The sequence below is a fragment of the Cherax quadricarinatus genome, chromosome 43, assembly GCF_038502225.1.
Source record: "Cherax quadricarinatus isolate ZL_2023a chromosome 43, ASM3850222v1, whole genome shotgun sequence".
NCBI classification, from domain to species: Eukaryota; Metazoa; Arthropoda; class Malacostraca; order Decapoda; family Parastacidae; genus Cherax; species Cherax quadricarinatus.
In genome coordinates this window covers 15874182-15895012 of record NC_091334.1, presented here as the reverse complement: position 1 = coordinate 15895012, position 20831 = coordinate 15874182, and the positions used below count along the sequence as shown (strand labels likewise).

Sequence of the window (20831 nt, the reverse complement as noted above, 5' to 3'; positions counted from 1 at the left end):
AGAACTCGGATAATTGTCAGGGAGATGTGTCTAACTTGGGTATGGGCATTTAGAATTTTGATGGCTAAGTTTGACCCTATAGCAGACTAGGTTAGGTTAAAGAATAAAAAAGCACAATACAGTGACTGGAACAGTACACAAATAACCCTAGCATAGGAGAGTGAAACTTATGAAGAAGTTTTGGTTGGACTTGGGCCATTAACTAGTCGCACAGAAAATTATGAAATAAATCTGCAAGATTACCAAATCAATGTATTCCTTGCTTAGTGGCACAAAGTGAATGTGTAACTAAAAACCAAGTTCAATATTTACTTGAGCTGCTTGGTGGGGTTGGGTGATAATTTATAGCTTATAGTGTATAATAAATAAGTGGGTTTTGCAAGAGATTTCATTTTTTGTGTGTAAAAGATACACAGATAATGTTCACATAAATGACAAAACTGCTGAATTAATAAAGTAATTAATAAAATAATTTATATACCCCAAGTGTAAAGGCCAAAGGCATTATTTATATACAGTATTTAATAATAGTTTTAAAAACCTTCCTCCACCATTGGCCAGACTGATGAAAAATGGCCCCTAAAACCTTATTAAGGCACATCTTTTAATATGCAGAAGCCATGCAAGGTATGTCACAGCACAGCCCTAATGAACAAGTCAAGCCATCTTAAACTATACACAGGTCCATACTAGTCTCTCCAGACCCCATGCTCTACTAATCTTACCACAATTGGTTAGTAACAACCTTGAGAGAAATTGAATGATCCCCTATTTAATTTGTGTGCCAATTTTCAGTCCCACAACCTTGAGTAAGCAACAGTGCCCTGTTTTATATACTGTGTTGCAATGCAAGAGACTCGTGCAAATATAGGACTTCAGGACTTCACAGGACAGTACTTCACAGCTTTTACAACTCTTATCTCATTATGCAATATTTATCCATCAGAGTTCAACTACAAACTACAGTACTATAGGAGGTAGTGTTAGCTGTGTATTAAACAGTAATTTTTTGCATTTCCATGTTTATGAAGCATTTGTGATTTTTTCCAAGAGCTCCATGTATATCAAGTTTCAATCAGCTGATGCATTTTAGCAAATACAAAATATTTTCAGAACAAGGCATTAATTCTTCAAGAGGCAACTACACAAGTTCCTGCAGAAGATGCCCGAGCAGACGACTTGTGATGGACATGCGATCCAACATGCCCACTTAGGAACTGACATCAGTAGGGTTTTATCACATTCCATAACTGATATATGCTTCTTAAACATTTACTGCTTTACTCTTGAGTGGTAATTAAACAATGAACTGCAATCTCAAAGTCTTGATTACACTGACACCAAAATATAATTACTCTAACCCTTTCAAGGTCCACAGGCCCTCTTGGAGACTTGTTCTCAGGGTCCCCCAAATTTCAAAAAAAAAAAAAAATTATTTTTTTCTTATGAAAAGATAAGAGAATCTTTTCCCAATCATAATAACACTAAAAGTATGAAATCTGATGGAAAACTTACGGAATTATGCTCTCGCGAAGTTAGCGGTCTCGATGATGATTACGCATCGGCGATTTTGCCCACTCTGAGCCCTACTTTCAGCCAATTCCAGTGTACTAGTCGACAAAAATCATACCTATTTTGCTAGAACTCCATTTTTTTCTATCGAATGAGTACAAGAAACCACCCATTTACTGATTTCAACTATCCAATACAGTGGTCAGAATTTATCAATTTTGCTAATTTCACACAAATATCAAAAGATGCCAATTTCCAAATAGGGTCCAGAATAAACAAGAAAGACATTACTGGCACTAAAATAACATTTCCTCTGTTCATTAGTCATCCCCATGCCCCTCTTACATTCTTTTGCTTTCCATTTTGAATTTTCATTCTCACAAAAAATAGAAGATTTGCTGTCATACAGACTACTGCATTAGTGTAGAAATGGTATAAATAATATCGGCACACTTGTAAAAGAATATTAGACTCACCAGTTAACGTGTATTGGATGCTTAGCATGATTTGTTTACTTTTGAACTTTGGTAAAAATCGAACATTTCTGCTGCTTTGAGTTCAATTTCAAGGTACTTTTCATTGTAAAACCAGTCAAAATCAGCTCAATTTCTGTAATATGTCTTCCATTCTATCAAATGAGACCAGGAAAACTAGAATACAACAATAAATACCATACGAAAATACAGTGCAAAGTCGCTGTTTTAATCCAAAAAACACAGTCAAAGTTTTTTTTTTTCTCATTATGCACTGTGTACTGCAGGATTTTTTTTTATGCTGCGCACGCTGACCACATAGACCCATTCTTTCATATGTAGGCCTACCAGCTTTCTCTCACTAGATTTGAAGGCGCTAGAATTTATGAGTACTAGTACGTCAAGGACCCTGGCCCGTAAGCCATACTAGTATGGCGGAAACCCTGAAAGGGTTAATATAGCAAAAAAAAGTAAACTTCCTGAAGCCGATAAGCATTTACATGAAACACTAAAATGAGATACAATGATTAACCTGTAGTTCATGGAATTTTTTAGCTTGCTTATACTAAAAAAAATTTCTAGTGATTTGAAGTTTTGGCATCCCTTTCTTTGATGAGGAAAACAAGTGAATTCTTTAAAATGCTATATCTTGAATAGAAAATTACACTTCCAAGGCATAGCACAATAATGATTGGTTAACTTTGGCTAAGCATTTGTCTTTCTACAGAGATTCACTCAGATTACATAAGTGTAAGTAAACCATTTTAACCCATTAACTGTCCAAACAAAGATGTATGTTCTCTCGCCCAGTGTTCCATTTAAAAAAAAAAAAAAAAAAAAAATTAAGAGTACTTACTGAGATATAAGGCTGCAAAATCAGTGCTTGTCACTCACCTGACAGCAACATGAAGCACTGCCACTTGCAGAAGTGTTTCCAATATACCTTTTTTCTCATTTTTTTTTTAATTTACAGTGTATATAATTTTTATCTTCTGATAATTACAATTTGTAGTAGGTCTTGTGATTTCGTGGCCAATCTTTGTTCTGACACTAATATTAGGTACTGAAATAGTATACTCAAATCATCACAAATACAGTGACAGAACATTTTCACCTACCTTAGTCACATACTATTGTCTAGAAATATATACATAATATTTATAGGTCCCAGCAATGTTTTAGATACATGGGAGTAAGACGAGTGTCACTCCACTGCTGACTGTACAGCAGTGGAGTGACATTTGATGATTGCTCACTGCCTTGGCTTTACTTGTTTTCAGTTACACACAAACATGTCTGTATGTCTATCTGTATCTGTCTGTCACTGTGCCTGTATCTTCCTGCCTGTCACTGTGTGCCTGTATCTTCTTGCCTGTCACTGTATGCCTGTATCTTCCTGCCTGTCACTGTGTGCCTGTATCTTCCTGCCTGCCACTGACTGTCTGTATCTTCCTGCCTGCCACTGACTGTCTGTATCTTCCTGCCTGTCACTGACTGTATCTTCCTGCCTGTCACTGACTGTCTGTATCTTCCTGTCTGTCACTGTGTATCTTCCTGTCTGTCACTGTGTCTATCTTCCTGTCTGTCTGCTGGTCTGTCTCAGAGCGGATCAAGAACCAACAGGTATTACACAACGATGCAGTCGTCACATCTGATTCCTGAACAAGTGAAACAGCGTATTATTTGCCAGTCGTGCATATTATGCCTTATATCTACAAGAAAAGAGTAAGGTGATGAGGGTATCAAATGATTTAGATAAAGAAAAATTGGATACCAAATTGGGGAGGAGGAGTATGGAAGAAGTGAATGTTTTCAGATACTTGGGAGTTGACGTGTCGGCGGATGGATTTATGAAGGATGAGGTTAATCATAGAATTGATGAGGGAAAAAAGGTGAGTGGTGCGTTGAGGTATATGTGGAGTCAAAAAACATTATCTATGGAGGCAAAGAAGGGAATGTATGAAAGTATAGTAGTACCAACACTCTTATATGGATGTGAAGCTTGGGTGGTAAATGCAGCAGAGAGGAGACGGTTGGAGGCAGTGGAGATGTCCTGTCTAAGGGCAATGTGTGGTGTAAATATTATGCAGAAAATTCGGAGTGTGGAAATTAGGAAAAGGTGTGGAGTTAATAAAAGCATTAGTCAGAGGGCAGAAGAGGGGTTGTTGAGGTGGTTTGGTCATTTAGAGAGAATGGATCAAAGTAGAATGGCATGGAAAGCACATAAATCTATAGGAGAAGGAAGGCGGGGTAGGGGTCGTCCTCGAAAGGGTTGGAGAGAGAGGGGGTAAAGGAGGTTTTGTGGGCGAGGGGCTTGGACTTCCAGCAAGCGTGCATGACCATGTTAGATAGGAGTGAATGGAGACGAATGGTACTTGGGATCTGACGATCTGTTGGAGTGTGAGCAGGGTAATATTTAGTGAAGGGATTCAGGGAAACCAGTTATTTTCATATAGTCGGACTTGAGTCCTGGAAATGGGAAGTACAATGCCTGCACTTTAAAGGAGGGGTTTGGGATATTGGCAGTTTGGAGTGATATGTTGTGTATCTTTATACGTATATGCTTCTAAACTGTTGTATTCTGAGCACCTCTGCAAAAACAGTGATAATGTGTGAGTGTGGCATAAGTGTTGAATGATGATGAAGGTATTTTCTTTTTGGGGATTTTTTCTTTTTTGGGTCACCCTGCCTCGGTGGGAGACAGCTGACTTGTTGAAGAAAAAAAAAAAATCTACAAGCACAATATAGCACTTTGTCTGGATTTTTTTGGTTATCCTAGGTAATTTACACTATAAATAATACCTGTATATGTATATGTGTACCTGTGAGACAGACAGATAGGGATAGACAGAGACAGGGATAGAGACAGCCAAAGTCAGTCAGCCAATCAACCTGCTTGCCAGCCAGCCTGCCAAACGCGTATTACACATATTCCCGAATTGTTTCTCTTTAATCAGGGCATAGGTTATAGGACATTTTGGTAGGATGACACTACCAGTGGTATCAAAAATGAAAGGATGTTGCACAAATGTTGCATATGGATTACTATCGAAGCTTTTGATATTTCCTTGACCGCTTGTGGCCACATCCATCTCAAAGCTACTAAACTCAGGGTCAGCATCACTTTCCTCTTAAAAGGGGAGTGTTAATTAACCCTTTGACTGTTTCAGTCGTATTTATATGTCTTACGAGCCAGTGTTTCAGACATATTAATGCGCCAAAATTCTAGCAGCTTCAGCAGGAGAAAGCTGGTAGGTCCACGTGAGTGAATGGGTCTGTGTGGTCAGTGTGTGCAGTATAAAAAAATCCTGCAGCACACTGCACTGCATAATGAGAAAAAAAAACTTTTTAGATTAAAATGCCGACTTTGAGGTGTATTTTCGTATAGTATTTATGGTTGTATTCTCGTTTTCTTGGTCTCAATTGATAGAATGGAAGACATATTATAGAACGAGAGATGATTTTGATTGGTTTCACGATGAAAAGGACCTTGAAACTGAGCTCAAAGTAGCGGAAATGTTCGATTTTTGCTGATGTTCAAGAAAAAAAATCATTCCACGCGTCCAATACACGTCAAACGGCAAGTCTAATATTCTTTCACAAGTGCACTGATATTATTTGTACCATTTTTACAATAATGCAGTAGTCTGCATAACAGCAAATCATCTATTTTTTGTGAGAAAAACTCAAAATGGAAATTAAGAGTAATATAAGAGGGGCCTGGAGATGTGACTAATGAACAGAGAAAATGTTACATTAGTGTCAGGAATGTCTGTCTTGATAATTCTGGACCCTATTTTGAAATTGGTATCTTTTAATTTGTGTGAAACTGGCCAAACTGCCCATTTCTGACCACTTTATTGGGTAGTTGAAATCAGTAAATGGGCAGTTTCTTGTACTCAAGTCAACAGAACAAATGGAGGTTCTAAAGAAATAGCTATGAATTTGACTGACTGGAACAATGGAACTGGCCGAAAATAGGGCTCAAAGTGGGTGAAATCGCCAATGTGTATACTATATCGTTGAGATCGCTAACTTCGTGAGAGAGTAATTCCACGAGTTTTCCATTGGGAAAAGATTCTCTATCATTTCATAAGAAATTTTTTTTTTTTTTTTAATATTTTGTGACACAGACACTTCAGGATTTGGGGTCGTGATAGTCAAAGAGTTCATATAACATGACATCAGTGAATCCCTGGCGTTTGCCACACTGTTTACTCTAGTGGGCGCTTAACTGAACTGGTGCTCCCACAAGGTACTAAGTGGTCCCAGATTTTTTAATACTACAAACACCAAGTGTTAAGACCCATTCTATACTGACCAGGCATCTCAGGCCAGTCGTGCCAAATTTGAAGGGAGGAAAAATAAAATTCTGATCTACGTTTGGAATGCTAGCGGTAACAACGTTGATCTATGTTTGGACAATTAACGGGTTAAAATTAATGAAGCTACACACTACCCTCAGTACCATCATGAAAAAATACCAAATTACATGCATAATTTTAAAATCCATTTTAAAAACCATGTCTATTAAATGCCTATTATAGTCATAATCTACCCAAAGCCAACTGAAACAGTGTTGAGAAAATACAGCAATGTACTCTGAGACAGTAGCTGAAAACATACCTAACAATGATTAGCATAGCACCAATGTACCAATGTTGAAAACATTAAACTGCCGACACCATGCGTACTGATTAATTTAGTAAATGCTAAAATTTTCTATACATCACATACACTCTTTCAATTCACAGAATTCTGCCGGATCATTTCTCTGGCAGCTGGAATCTTCATAAAGACACTGTACCCACTGGCACTCAGTCAAAGTACACTCCTCACAGGTGTCAATCTCTGTACAGTTGTCTGAAAAAATAATTTGTGCATCTATAAATGAAAATCAAAATCTGATAAATAAATATCAGTAATTATACAAAGTGGAAAAATAAATATCTATTTAGAGAGAATGGATCAAAGTAGAATGACATGGAGAGCGTATAAATCTGTAGGGGAAGGAAGGCGGGGTAGGGGTCGTCCTCGAAAACGTTGGAGGGAGGGGGTAAAGGAGGTGTTGAGGGTGAGGGGTTTGGACCTCCAGCAAGCATACATGAGCGTGCTACATAGGAGTGAATGGAGACGAATGGTATTTGGGACCTGACGAGCTGTTGGATTGTAAGCAGGGTAATGTTTAGTGAAGGGATTCAGAGAAACCGATTATTTTATATAACCAGACTTGAGTACTGGAAATGGGAAGTACAATGCCTGCACTCTAAAGGAGGGGTTTGGGATATTGGCAGTTTGGAGGGATATACTGTGTATTTTTATATGTACAGTATATACTTCTAAACTGTTGTATTCTGGGTACCTCTGCAAAAACAGTACTCACCTAGTTGTACTCACCTAGTTGAGGTTGCGGGGGTCGAGTCCGAGCTCCTGGCCCCGCCTCTTCACTGATCGCTACTAGGTCACTCTCCCTGAGCCGTGAGCTTTATCATACCTCTGCTTAAAGCTATGTATGGATCCTGCCTCAACTACATCGCTTCCCAAACTATTCCACTTACTGACTACTCTGTGGCTGAAGAAATACTTCCTAACATCCCTGTGATTCATCTGTGTCTTCAGCTTCCAACTGTGTCCCCTTGTTACTGTGTCCAATCTCTGGAACATCCTGTCTTTGTCCACCTTGTCAATTCCTCTCAGTATTTTGTATGTCGTTATCATGTCCCCCCTATCTCTCCTGTCCTCCAGTGTCGTCAGGTTGATTTCCCTTAACCTCTCCTCGTAGGACATACCTCTTAGCTCTGGGACTAGTCTTGTTGCAAACCTTTGCACTTTCTCTAGTTTCTTCACGTGCTTGGCTAGGTGTGGGTTCCAAACTGGTGCCGCATACTCCAATATGGGCCTAACATACACGGTGTACAGGGTCCTGAATGATTCCTTATTAAGATGTCGGAATGCTGTTCTGAGGTTTGCTAGGCGCCCATATGCTGCAGCAGTTATTTGGTTGATGTGCGCTTCAGGAGATGTGCCTGGTGTTATACTCACCCCAAGATCTTTTTCCTTGAGTGAGGTTTGTAGTCTCTGACCCCCTAGACTGTACTCCGTCTGCGGCCTTCTTTGCCCTTCCCCAATCTTCATGACTTTGCACTTGGTGGGATTGAACTCCAGGAGCCAACTGCTGGACCAGGTCTGCAGCCTGTCCAGATCCCTTTGTAGTTCTGCCTGGTCTTCAATCGAGTGAATTCTTCTCATCAACTTCACGTCATCTGCAAACAGGGACACCTCCGAGTCTATTCCTTCCGTCATGTCGTTCACAAATACCAGAAACAGAACTGGTCCTAGGACTGACCCCTGCGGGACCCCGCTGGTCACAGGTGCCCACTCTGACACCTCGCCACATACCATGACTCGCTGCTGTCTTCCTGACAAGTATTCCCTGATCCATTGTAGTGCCTTCCCTGTTATCCCTGCTTGGTCCTCCAGTTTTTGCACCAATCTCTTGTGTGGAACTGTGTCAAACGCCTTCTTGCAGTCCAAGAAAATGCAATCCACTTTTTGGGTCACCCTGCCTCGGTGGGAGACGGCCAACTTGATGAAAAAAAAAAAAAATACTGTACAATACACAAGAAATAAATAAATAAAATAGAAACCATAAATTTATGACATTTTTGGAGCTTTCATTTCATATAAAGTTTTGAATTCATTAACCCTTTCAGGGTCCAAGGCCAAAATCTGAAGTCACGCACCAGTGTCCAAGAATTTAAAAAAAAAAAAAGTTATTTTTTTCTTATGAAATCGTAGAGAATGTTTTTGTGAAGGTAATAAAACAAAAAGTACGAAATTTGGTGGAAAATTGACGAAACTATGCTCTCGCGAATTTTGATATGTCAGCGGTATTTACGAATCGGCGATTTTGCCGACTTTGACTCCCATTTTAGGCCAATTACATTATTCCAATCAACCAAATTCTTAGCTATTTCACTAGTATTACTTCTATTCTATCGATTGAGCACAAGAAATCACCAAGTCAACTGTTTCAACTACAAAATAAAGTGATCGGAAATTGTTAATTTGGCCAATTTAACACAAAGTTCAAAATATTCCAATTTCAAAATAGGCTCCAGAAAAACAACGTAGGTATTCCTGGAACTAAACTAACATTTCCTCTGTTCATTAGTTACATTTTGAGGCTTTACAAATAAATTCCATTTTGATTTTTTATTCACATAATGAATTTTTATTCACACCAAAAAATAGAAGATTTACTGTTATGCAATACTGTAATAATTGTATAAATATCATCACCATATTTGTGAATGTATATTAGACCCACCAACTGGCGTGTATTAGACGTGTGAGGTCGTTTGTTTACTCTTGAATATCGGCAAAAATTTAACATTTCCGCTACTTTGAGCTCAGTTTCAAGCCATTTCCAGTGCTAAAACCAATCAAAATCATCTCTATTTCTGTAATATATCTTCCATTCTATCAAATGAGACCAAGAAATCGCAAATACAACTATAAAAAACATACGAAAAAACACTGCAAAGTCGCTGTTTTAATCGAAAAATCATGATTTCAGTTTTTTTCTCTCATTATACACAGTGTGCTGCAGGATCTGTTTTATGTGGTGCACACATACCACACAGATGTATTCTGTCATATCTAGGCCCAAATGTACCACTCACAGTTTATCAGAGTGAGCTGAGCTCATGACGTAGATCTACGGTTTGGACCCTGAACGTAAAGCCGTAGATCTACGGGACGGACCCTGAAAGGGTTAATACACACAATACTTAGTCTCATTAACAGACCTCTTAACTGTCTTAAAGAAAGCACTAAAGTTTATCAAGTCCCTGATCAGCCAGGCTGTGGTGCTTAGGCTGGACTTTGTGTGGCTAGCATCTAGATCCTGGTTGATCAGGTCATCCACCAGAAGGCCTGGTTTGAGACTGAGCTGTGAGGGTAATGACCCTCCGAACACACTCCAGGCAGTTATAATTAAAGTAGATGTTCACAACATGCAAGACCTATTTCTCAAGCATTAACAGTCTTTCCATTCACAGCATAGCATGCCTGTGTCAGACCTCCCCACAAACTAGATAAGACATCACAAAGTTGATTAGTTTGTCACTTTCAAGGCAATTTTAGACCATAATGTACTGACAATTTTGCTTCAGTCCCTCTACCACCAGATGAATACAAAACTAAGTAGAATATAACAAATACTATTTTCAGCCATGGTGGCATTTATGCCGTTTTACTTGCCAACATCAAGTGTGTAATGTTCACTGGCACTATTACAATACGTATTACAGTAGTATGTATATGCTACTGCTCTCGTAAGCAACTACAGTACTACTTCAGTGTGCAAATCTAGACCCATTTTCAGTATTTTCCTGACAAACATGCTATGCACCTGCACTTCAAGGATTACAGAGAGGGATTTTAAATGTTCCCAACATTTCAATGTTTGAACGGTAACAGTTGTTTGCTTATTTTTAAGGTTACAAAATTTGCATAGAATAAATGGAGCTGTTGAGTGTACATCAATAATAATGATAATTACTGTCTTCGCACATTTTGATGGACAGCTATTTTTATCCTAGTTAAGAATACGCAAGTAAAATACCATGGTTGGAACAATTCACCAAAAACTTGCACTTAAGAGAAGAGCCTCACTTCAGTTCCCCCCTGGACCTCAGTTGTGACTTGACAATTGTCCAGAATGGACCTAAACACAGTCAAAGGTTCTTCTCAAGAGCGGGTTTCTGATGAATTTATCCTAATTGTTATTCTTCATGAAACTGTGATGTTATTGGCACACTCTTCTTTCTTCTCTTCATGTTGATGTATGAAGGGATTATAACAAGGATTATGATTATGATTAGGACCTTACGAACTCTGCAGTCACATGTCAGTATAGTGTCTGGAAGGGATGGTTACTTTACTGTCCTATATATTGGAGCTTCTAATATTTACACACAGGTCTCTTACCTTCCTTATGTTCTAAGGAATATGGTATACTGTATACAGTAGCTGGATTCCACAACTGGCCTTAATGAACAGCATTGTTCACTGTCTACTAAAAGACCTGGGTAGGAATAAGTGATATTTACAGAGCATTTTGACCATAGAAGATCTGGGTAATCTTTACTCTAGAAACATTTTGTCAACGAGTGGTTTCCTCAGTCCACTATAGAGAAGAATGGTAGAAGATGAGTAGGAGTTTGAGGTAAACAGTCCCTCAGCCTTCAGTCTGTGTTCAGGTCATCAATCTATTAGAAAACTACAAGTGAACAGAAAAGTGGCTTATATACTGCAGTCTGGCAAGTTTAAACAAACCATACCACGGGTGGGGTTTGATCCCGCGGTCAGAGTGTCTCAAAACTCCAGACCATCGCATTAGCCACTGGACCAGCTAGCCACAATAAGATTCGTCCAACTAGGTATATTTCTACACCATAGAAAGGTTAGCATAGGCACAACTGTGACCACAAATGCAAGTGGCTAGCTGGTCCAGTGGCTAACGCGACGGTCTGGAGTTTCGAGACTCTGACCGTGGGATCAAACCCCACCCGTGGTATGGTTTGTTTGCAATCGTGTCATTACGATTTTGCGAGTCAAGTTTAAACAGCAGGAGGTGGGGTCACCAGTGGAAAATTCCACTGGTGCAAGTAGGTCATGCCTATAGGTTAGGCAAGCATTGAAGAATTTCCTGTATCAAGATAACATGATGTTGACTCAATTTACTTGTCTGCAATATATAAGCCCACTTCTCTGTGGAATGCTGTACTCTTCTCGAGATTGATGGACTGAACACATCAACTCAAGGCTGAGAGACTGATTACCTCAAACTCCTTCTCATCTTCCACCATTCTTCTCTATACAGGACTGAGGAAGCTACTAGTTGGCAAAACTTTCAACAACAAAGATCCCCAAATGTTGCAATAGTGTCTAATTCTTCAACTTTATGGTTTTCTAAACCATTTAAATCATAGTCTTCAGACTGCCCAAAATGCTCTACATAAGAACATAAGAACATAAGAACGAAGGAACACTGCAGAAGGCCTACTGGCCCATGCGAGGCAGGTCCAAGTCCCTACCGGCTTAAGCCAATGCACCCAACCTAGTCAGGTCAGGTCACATTGACTTAAGGGAGGAACACGGCAACCGACCTGTTAGCACAAGCTATCAGGTCCAACTCACACCCACCCACATCTACTCATGTATTTATCCAACCTATTTTTAAAGCTACACAACGTTCTGGCCTCTATAACGGTACTTGGGAGTTTGTTCCACTCATCCACAACTCTATTACCAAACCAGTACTTTCCTATATCCCTCCTGAATCTGAATTTTTCCAACTTAAAACCATTGCTGCGAGTCCTGTCTAGGCTAGATATTTTCAGCACACTATTTACATCCCCTTTATTTATTCCTGTCTTCCACTTATAAACCTCAATCATATCCCCCCTAATTCTACGTCTTTCTAGAGAGTGCAGTTTCAGGGCCCTTAGTCTATCCTCATAGGGAAGGTTTCTGATACATGGGATCATCTTTGTCATCCTCCTTTGTACATTTTCCAGAGAATTTATATACATTCTGTAATACGGTGACCAAAACTGTGCAGCATAATCTAAATGAGGCCTAACCAAGGATGTATAGAGTTGAAGAACAACCTGAGGACTCCTATTATTTATGCTTCTTGATATGAAGCCAAGGATTCTATTAGCTTTATTGCGAACACTTATGCACTGTTGTCTTGGTTTCAGATTACTGCTAACCAGAACTCCTAAATCTTTTTCGCAATCCGTAATATTAAGATCTACATTATTTAGTTTATATGTGGCATGGTTATTGTCCTGTCCAACATTTAGAACTTTGCATTTGTCTATATTAAACTGCATCTGCCACTTCTCCGACCACTGCATCAGTCTATTCAAATCCTCCTGGAGTGCTCGAATGTCCTCGTCAGAATGAATTCGACGGCCTATTTTGGTGTCATCGGCAAACTTGCCGATGTCGCTCTTTATGCCCTCATCTATGTCGTTTATGTAGATTGTGAACAGCAGGGGGCCCAACACTGACCCCTGTGGAACACCGCTCGTGACGCTTCCCCACTCTGATTTCTCCCCATTTATGCAAACTCTCTGCTGCCTATTTGTCAACCATGCCTCTATCCAGGAAAAAATTTCTCCTCCTATTCCATGTGCTTTAATTTTCCTCAATAGTCTCTGATGTGGGACCCTGTCAAAAGCCTTACTGAAGTCCATATACACAATATCATATTCATTACCATGATCTACCTCCTCAAATACCTTAGTGAAAAAAGTTAATAAATTCGTAAGGCAGGAACGCCCCTTTGTAAAACCATGCTGAGATTCGTTGATTAATTTATGCTTTTCAAGGTGGCTACGAACTGCCTCGGCAATTATTGATTCCATAAATTTTCCCACTATGGAGGTTAGGCTTATTGGTCTATAGTTCGAAGCTAAGGACCTGTCACCTGTTTTGAAAATAGGTATCACATTTGCCATTTTCCACTTATCTGGCACCATGCCAGTTTGTAGTGATATGTTGAAAAGATTAGCCAAAGGTGTGCTAAGCTCCTCTTTACATTCCTTTAGAACCCTTGCATACAGTTCATCAGGGCCTGGGGATTTGTTAGGTTTTAATTTATCTATTTGCCTAAGGACCATGTCACTTGTGACCCTAATAGTGCACAGTTTATTATCGTCCTGTTCTACATAATTTATCATTACTGGAATATCGCTGGTATCCTCCTGTGTAAAAACTGAGAGGAAGTATGTGTTAAAAATTCTACACATTTCCTTATCACTGTCAGTGAGCTGACCCGAGGAACTTTTGAGTGGGCCTATCTTGTCCCTGATCTTACTTCTGTATACCTGAAAGAATCCTTTTGGGTTAGTCTTCGATTCTCTTGCAACTTTAACCTCATAATCTCTATTTGCTTTTCTAATTCCCTTTTTTATTTCTCTCTTTAACTGAATATATCGATTTCTTAATTGCCCCTCTCCTCTTTTGATTTGCCTATATATGCCTATATATGCCTATATATATAGGGGGACTTTCCAATAAATCTGCATAACTAACTTGTCACCAATTGTGTATTGTGTTTAAGGAAACTAAAAGATTATTGCCATAAGAATTTGCCCAAGAAATAACCATTTGCCTTATTTTGAATAACTTGATTGTATATTTAAAAATGTGCAAGTAAATGATTAAGTTTTTCTTGGAAGCTAAATTCAATATTGAACAAGAAAGAAGCTTTTTATACCAGAAAACTATCTGGATTATTAGGGTTATCCTATGTAATTTACACAAGTTACTAGGTAAAATAATGGTACTTGTGCATACCTGTACCTAAATAAACTCACTAACCACAATGCCCGATTTATTCTCTTTGGGTCCCTTGATCCTCTTTACCAGGATGCAACTCAGTAGGTATCTACTTTATGCTCAGTTATAAACAATGTATCAGGTGGAAATAAACAAATCTGAACTTGTGCTGGGATCATCACATCAAAAGGTATATCAAGACATTTGCCAACACTTGGTATTTTTATTACTAGTTTAGGTTTCAGCACTAGTGATACCCAGACATTGCACGTGCATCTTATTCATCACTGTGTCGAGATCAAACCCAGGTTCTTCAGACGACTGGTGAAGGTACAACCACTCGAGCCACCAACGAGACAGTCAACTCCTAAGTACGAACCCATTTCTTGCTAGGTAAACAAAGCCAATAGAGGTATGGAAATAGGTGCAAAACTGCCACTTTCCCAAGACATCTTGTAATGTGGGAATCAAGACACCTATTAAAGACATTTCACCGCTTGCAGTTTGAAGATCTTGTCCCATTTATTAACCTGGAGGATCAGTAAGTTTATTCGGGTATACACAAATACAGTTACACAGATTATCATACATAGCAGCAGTGTAGAGAACCTAGGATAACCCAAAAGTCAAACAGCGACTTATTCCCATTGATGTCTTTCAATTACACCCCACAGCAGTTGATTAACACTCTGGTACCTACAACTCCATTGCGGTGTGCATGTGTGTCTTGAAGAATGAGAATTGTGCAACATTTGGGAATCAACATTTGGGAATCACTGTTGAAAAGTTTTGCCAGCCAGTGATTTCTTCAGTCTAGTACAGAAAAGAACATAAGAAAGAAGGAACACTGCAGCAGGCCTACTGGCCCATACGAGGCAGGTCCAAGTCTCTTACCGGCATAAGCCAATGCCCCAACCTAGTCAGGTCAGGTCACATTCACCTAAGGAAGGAACACAGCAACTGACCTAGTAGCACACGCTAATCAGGTCCAACTCACACCCACCCACACCCACTCATGTATTTATCTAACCTATTTTTAAAACTACACAATGTTTTAGCCTCAATAACTGTACTTGGGAGTTTGTTCCACTCATCCACAACTCTATTACAAAACCAGTGCTTTCCAATATCCTTCCTGAATCTGAATTTTTCCAACTTGAAACCATTGCTACGAGTCCTGTCTAGGCTAGTTAATTTCAGCACGTTATTTACATCCCCTTTATTTATTCCCGTTTTCCACTTATACACCTCAATCATATCCCCCCTAATTCTACGCCTTTCTAGAGAGTGCAGATTCAAGGTCCTCAGTCTATCCTCATAGGGAAGGTTTCTGATACATGGGATCAACTTTGTCATCCTCCTTTGTATGTTTTCCAGAGCATTTATATCCATTCTGTAATACGGTGACCAAAACTGTGCAGCATAATCTAAATGAGGTCTAACCAAGGATATATAGAGTTGAAGAACAACCTGAGGACTCCTATTATTTATGCTTCTTGATATGAAGCCAAGGATTCTGTTAGCTTCATTGCAAACACTTATGCACTGTTGTCTTGGTTTCAGATTACTGTAATAATGTTGGTAGAATTACCGACACTATGTAAAGTAAAAGGACACAAGTGCAACTAATGTGACATTAGTTGCAATTGTGTCCTTTTACTTTTCAGATTACTGCTTACCAGAACTCCTAAATCTTTTTCGCAATCTGTAATATTAAGATTGACATTATTTAGTTTATATGTGGCATGGTTATTTTCCTGTCCAACAATTAGAACTTTGCATTTGTCTAAATTAAACTGCATCTGCCACTTCTCCGACCACTGCATCAGTCTATTCAAATCTTCCTGGAGTGCTCTAATGTCCTCGTCAGAATGAATTCGACTGCCTATTTTGGTGTCATCGGCAAACTTGCTTAAGTTGCACTTTATGCTCTCATCAATGTCGTTTATGTAGACTGTGAACAGCAGGGGGCCCAACACTGACCCCTGTGGAACACCGCTCGTGATGCTTCCCCACTCTGATTTCTCCCCATTTATGCAAACTCTGCTGCCTATTTGTCAACCATGCCTCTAAACAGGAAAAAATTTCTCCTATTCCATGTGCCTTAATTTTCCTCAATAGTCTCTGATGTGGGACCCTGTCAAAAGACTTACTGAAGTCCATATACACAATATCATATTCATTACCATGATCTACCTCAAATACCTTAGTGAAAAAAGTTAATAAATTTGTAAGGCAGGAACGCCCCTTTGTAAAACCATGCTGAGATTCGTTGATTAATTTGTGCTTTTCAAGGTGGCTACGAACTGCCTTGGTAATTATCGATTCCATAAATTTTTCCCACTATGGAGGTTAGGCTTATTGGTCTATAGTTCGAAGCTAAGGGCCTGTCACTTTTGAAAATAGGTATCACATTTGCCATTTTCCACTTATCTGGCACCATGCCAGTCTGTAGTGATATATTGAAAAGATTAGCCAAAGGTTTCCTAAGCTCCTCTTTACATTCCTTTAGAACCCTTGCATACAGTTCATCAGGGCCTGGGGATTTGTTAGGTTTTAATTTATCAATTTGTCTAAGGACCATGTCACTTGTGACCCTAATCGTGCATAGTTTATCATCATCCTGTTCTACGTAATTTATTATTTCTGGAATATCGCTAGTATCTTCGCGAGTAAAAACCGAGAGGAAGTATGTGTTAAAAATTCTACACATTTCCTTATCACTGTCTGTGAGCTGGCCCGAGTAACTTTTGAGTGGGCCTATTTTGTCCCTGATCTTATTTCTGTATACCTGAAAGAATCCTTTTAGGTTAGTCTTCGATTCTCTTGCAACTTTAACCTCAATCTCTTTTTGCTTTTCTTATTCCCTTTTTTATTTCTCTCTTTAACTGAATATATCGATTTCTTAATTGCACCTCTCCTCTTTTGATTTGCCTATATATGCCTCTCTTTTGACCAATGAGATGTTTTAATCTATTGTTCATCCATTTAGGATCATTTTTGCTTGATCTGATTTCCTTATTGGGAACACAAGTTGTCTGAGCAGCTAGAACTATGCCCTGGAAAACGTCATATCAGCAATCATCACCACCTACCTAACCCATAGTCAGGTCATTCCAGTTCAGCCCACCCAAGTAATTTTTCAGTCCTATGAAATCAGCCAAGCAGAAGTCAGGGGCAGAGACTTGATTGCCATTATTAAAGAAATTCCATAATATATTAATACTGAGTGATTTGTGATCACTTTCCCCAAGCTCATCATTAACCTCAAGATTATTAATTAGAGTTTCCCTGCTGGCAAGAACCAAGTCAAGCAGGTTATTTCCTCTAGTTGACTCTGTCACAAACCGTTTTAAAAAACAATCCTGAATCTTATCAAGCCGCTAGATTCTAAATTTCCTGTCAAATTGCTTCATTCAATCTGTCTATAGTTAAATCTCCCATTATCACGACATTTTCGTATGTAGATGCCTTACGAATTTCATCCCATAGAAGTTTACCACACTCCCTATCAAGATCTGGGGGCCCTGTAAATCACACCCAAAATTAGTTTTTCACGGCCCTTGAGAAGCTGTAACCAAACAGATTCAGTGGCTGACGCTTCTAATTTTATATCTTGTTTAACACAACAATTTAAATTGTCTCTGACGTACATCGCTACTCCACCACACTTCCTGTTGACCCTATCAGTGTGGAATAATTTATAGCCTTGTATGTGACATTCAGAAGGCATCTCTATCTTTCAGATTGAGCCACGTCTCTTATAGCAATGATATCCATGTTTCCTGCACTTGCAATTAATCTTGGCTCATGTATCTTATTACTTACACTTCTGCTATTAGTATAATAGACCTTAAGGGAGCCAATTCCTTGCTGCCCTCTGCTGTCCCCCTTTTTTTGCTGACCTGATCTATTGTCTTTATTTATAACTTCATGATGAATGTCTTTTATATATTTACTGTTTTCAACCCTAGTGTTGCAACCTGACTGTTTCCCACACACACTCATACCTCTATCATATATCAGTTTCAAATCCTATGCATTTCAGCAATGGCCCTCTCGATTGAGTTTGCAGGAACTACCACCCCAGCCCCAGAGAGATGTACTCCATCCCTTGCAAGTAAGTAAGTAAGCAAGTTTATTCGGGTATACACAAATACAGTTACATAGAATTATCATACATAGCAGCATATGTGTAGAGAACCTAGGATAACCCAAAAAAGTCAGACAGAGTGACTTATTTCCATTGGGGTAGTTTGAGGTAATCAGTGCCTCAGCTGGGAGTAGATGTGAAAGTTTATTTAGGCCCAAGTACACAAATACAATTATCATAGTGTAAATTATTTAGGATAACCTAAAAAAGTCAAAGTGACTTATTTCCAATGGAGTCACTTTTCAGTCCATCAATCTTTCTCAAGATTGATGGACTGAAGACGTCGACACCAGGCTCAGGGACTGATTACCTCAAACTCCTCATCTTCCACCTTTTTATGTACTGGGCTGAAGAAGCCACTAGCTGACGAAAAAGTTTCAATAAGGATTCTCAAATCTCCCAGACCATTTACATCACATGTGACTCATTTGTACAACCTGTGCTATTAACACACCTGTACATGTACAGCTCCCCCCCCCCCCCAGGGTTCCACCTGGACAAACCATTAGTCTAACACCTAAAAAGTTTTCCTAGTGAGCTGGAAACACATCATTATACAACAACCCTACACTTCAACCATCTGACCTTGTTGCCGTCCTTATTTAACCCTAATTAACCATTTCAATTATGCCCAAAACTGGGAAGCATTACGCAACCGAGTCATCAAATAGATAAGATAACGGGTGCACGGGGACGAGTTAAAAAAAAAATCGACTGTATTTTTGGGGGCACAAGAGTAATAAGTGGCAGCAACTGACCTTGAGCTAGTACTTGAGAGTGAGCCAGGAGGCCGAGGACCAGGATAATGAGGCGAGAGTACATGGTGATGAGCGAGAGAATATATGTCCGTAACGTACACGTACCGGGTTACCTCTGGTGTTTACACCTCACGTTACACTGTCATATGAGCTCCTCTCAACACCCTCTCAAATCAAGCTCTATACTCTTCTTCCTTCTAACTTCATTCTTTTGCAAATTAATTAACCGTATCAACTTACAGGTACTTCATTAGCTTTCGCGTTTTTCTCTGTTTGATTGCTGCGTCGTGCGGAAATTTATTGGGCGAGGATCAGTATTTCGTTATTTCTTCCCGGGAAAAATGAAATGAACTCGGCGCATGGCGGACGTTGTGAGATGTTAAATCAGATTTATTTCTTAATGAAGTGTATATGCGTATTGCTGTACGGTGCAAGACGCATGGCAACGTAAAGACGTATCGCAACAAATAAAAAAAATTAGAACGCAAGCAAAGAAGCATCATTTATTATTATTACAAACAGCACCCTCAAATCTATTGATAAGAAACATCTATATAAAAAACACTACAGAATGGGTCTAATATCAAAGGAACTGACAAAAGTTACTCGTCAATACTTACTAATCTAATAAGGTCTAAAACAGATTGTGACCAGATCTACCTAAAGTTCTTTACCTTTGTAACTAGTTCAGCTATCAAAACTTTGGGGTTCAGTCCGTGGACCCATTATGTACCTCTGTTGACTACCGCCCACAGGATGGGTATGGGGTGCATAATAAACATATTAAACTAACTATGACATAAAAGGGGATATGAAAAAGACCTGGAAAACCCTATCTGAAATTCTAGGATCTAAAAAGCTGTCTCGAAACAGTGATTAACTTAACGAAACCAGAAGAACCGAAGAACCTCTCCTCCAGCCAACAGATACTGCCAACAAACCATAGGAACAAAGCTAGCAAACAAAATCCCAAACTCATACACTCAGCTAAAAAACTACCTCACTGGTAACTACCCAAATACTTTTTCTAGCCCCAACAAACACTACTGAATTCTCGCTCTTCAAAACACTAAAGAACAATACAGGAGACTTGAATAACTTACCACCACTCATGTACAAAAAAGCTTCTCATGTGTTGTCACCAATTATTGCAACTCTTTTCAACAAGGCTATTGGATCTTCTACCTTCCCATCCATACTCAAGACAGCAAATGTTGGTGAGGGGCTCTTGATTTAGGAAATTGGATCTGTGCTCCAGTTCCCCGAATTAAGCCTGAATGCCTTCCACATCCCCCCCCCAGGCGCTGTATAATCCTCCGGGTTTAGCGCTTCCCCTTGATTATAATAATAATAATAATCAAGACAGCAAAGGTCACTCCGATCCTCAAAGGAGGTGATCCAACTGAATAACTTGTGGAAAATACTGTATATATTTTCCGGAAATACGGTAATTTATAGGTAAATAGATGGCCTATACTGTATTTAATATTTGTCATAGAAAACGGAAAGCCTGCGTCTGGGCAGGAGACTCGCCATCTTGGTTTTTGAATTTTGTACAAACGTTGGTGTAATGGG

The 20831-nt window shown here is 39.2% G+C and overlaps 1 protein-coding gene across 2 annotated transcripts in view; it reads right to left on the bottom strand.

Annotated features, from left to right (window-relative positions):
• The window catches only part of LOC128694289 (threonine-rich protein-like), a 65394-nt gene extending 45979 nt beyond the window's left edge, over positions 1-19415 (bottom strand). Inside the window, exons 1-2 of one of the 2 annotated variants that reach the window (XM_070093610.1) lie at positions 19257-19411; positions 6723-6848 (exon numbers count right to left, since the gene is read on the bottom strand). In XM_070093610.1, the coding sequence (XP_069949711.1) occupies positions 6723-6848; positions 19257-19320 (190 nt within the window). In that variant the 5' untranslated portion in view covers positions 19321-19411. Of the gene's footprint in view, positions 1-6722; positions 6849-19256 lie in introns of both variants that reach the window. The other variant, XM_070093611.1, reaches the window with a different exon arrangement.
• Between the last annotated feature and the right edge of the window lie 1416 nt (positions 19416-20831).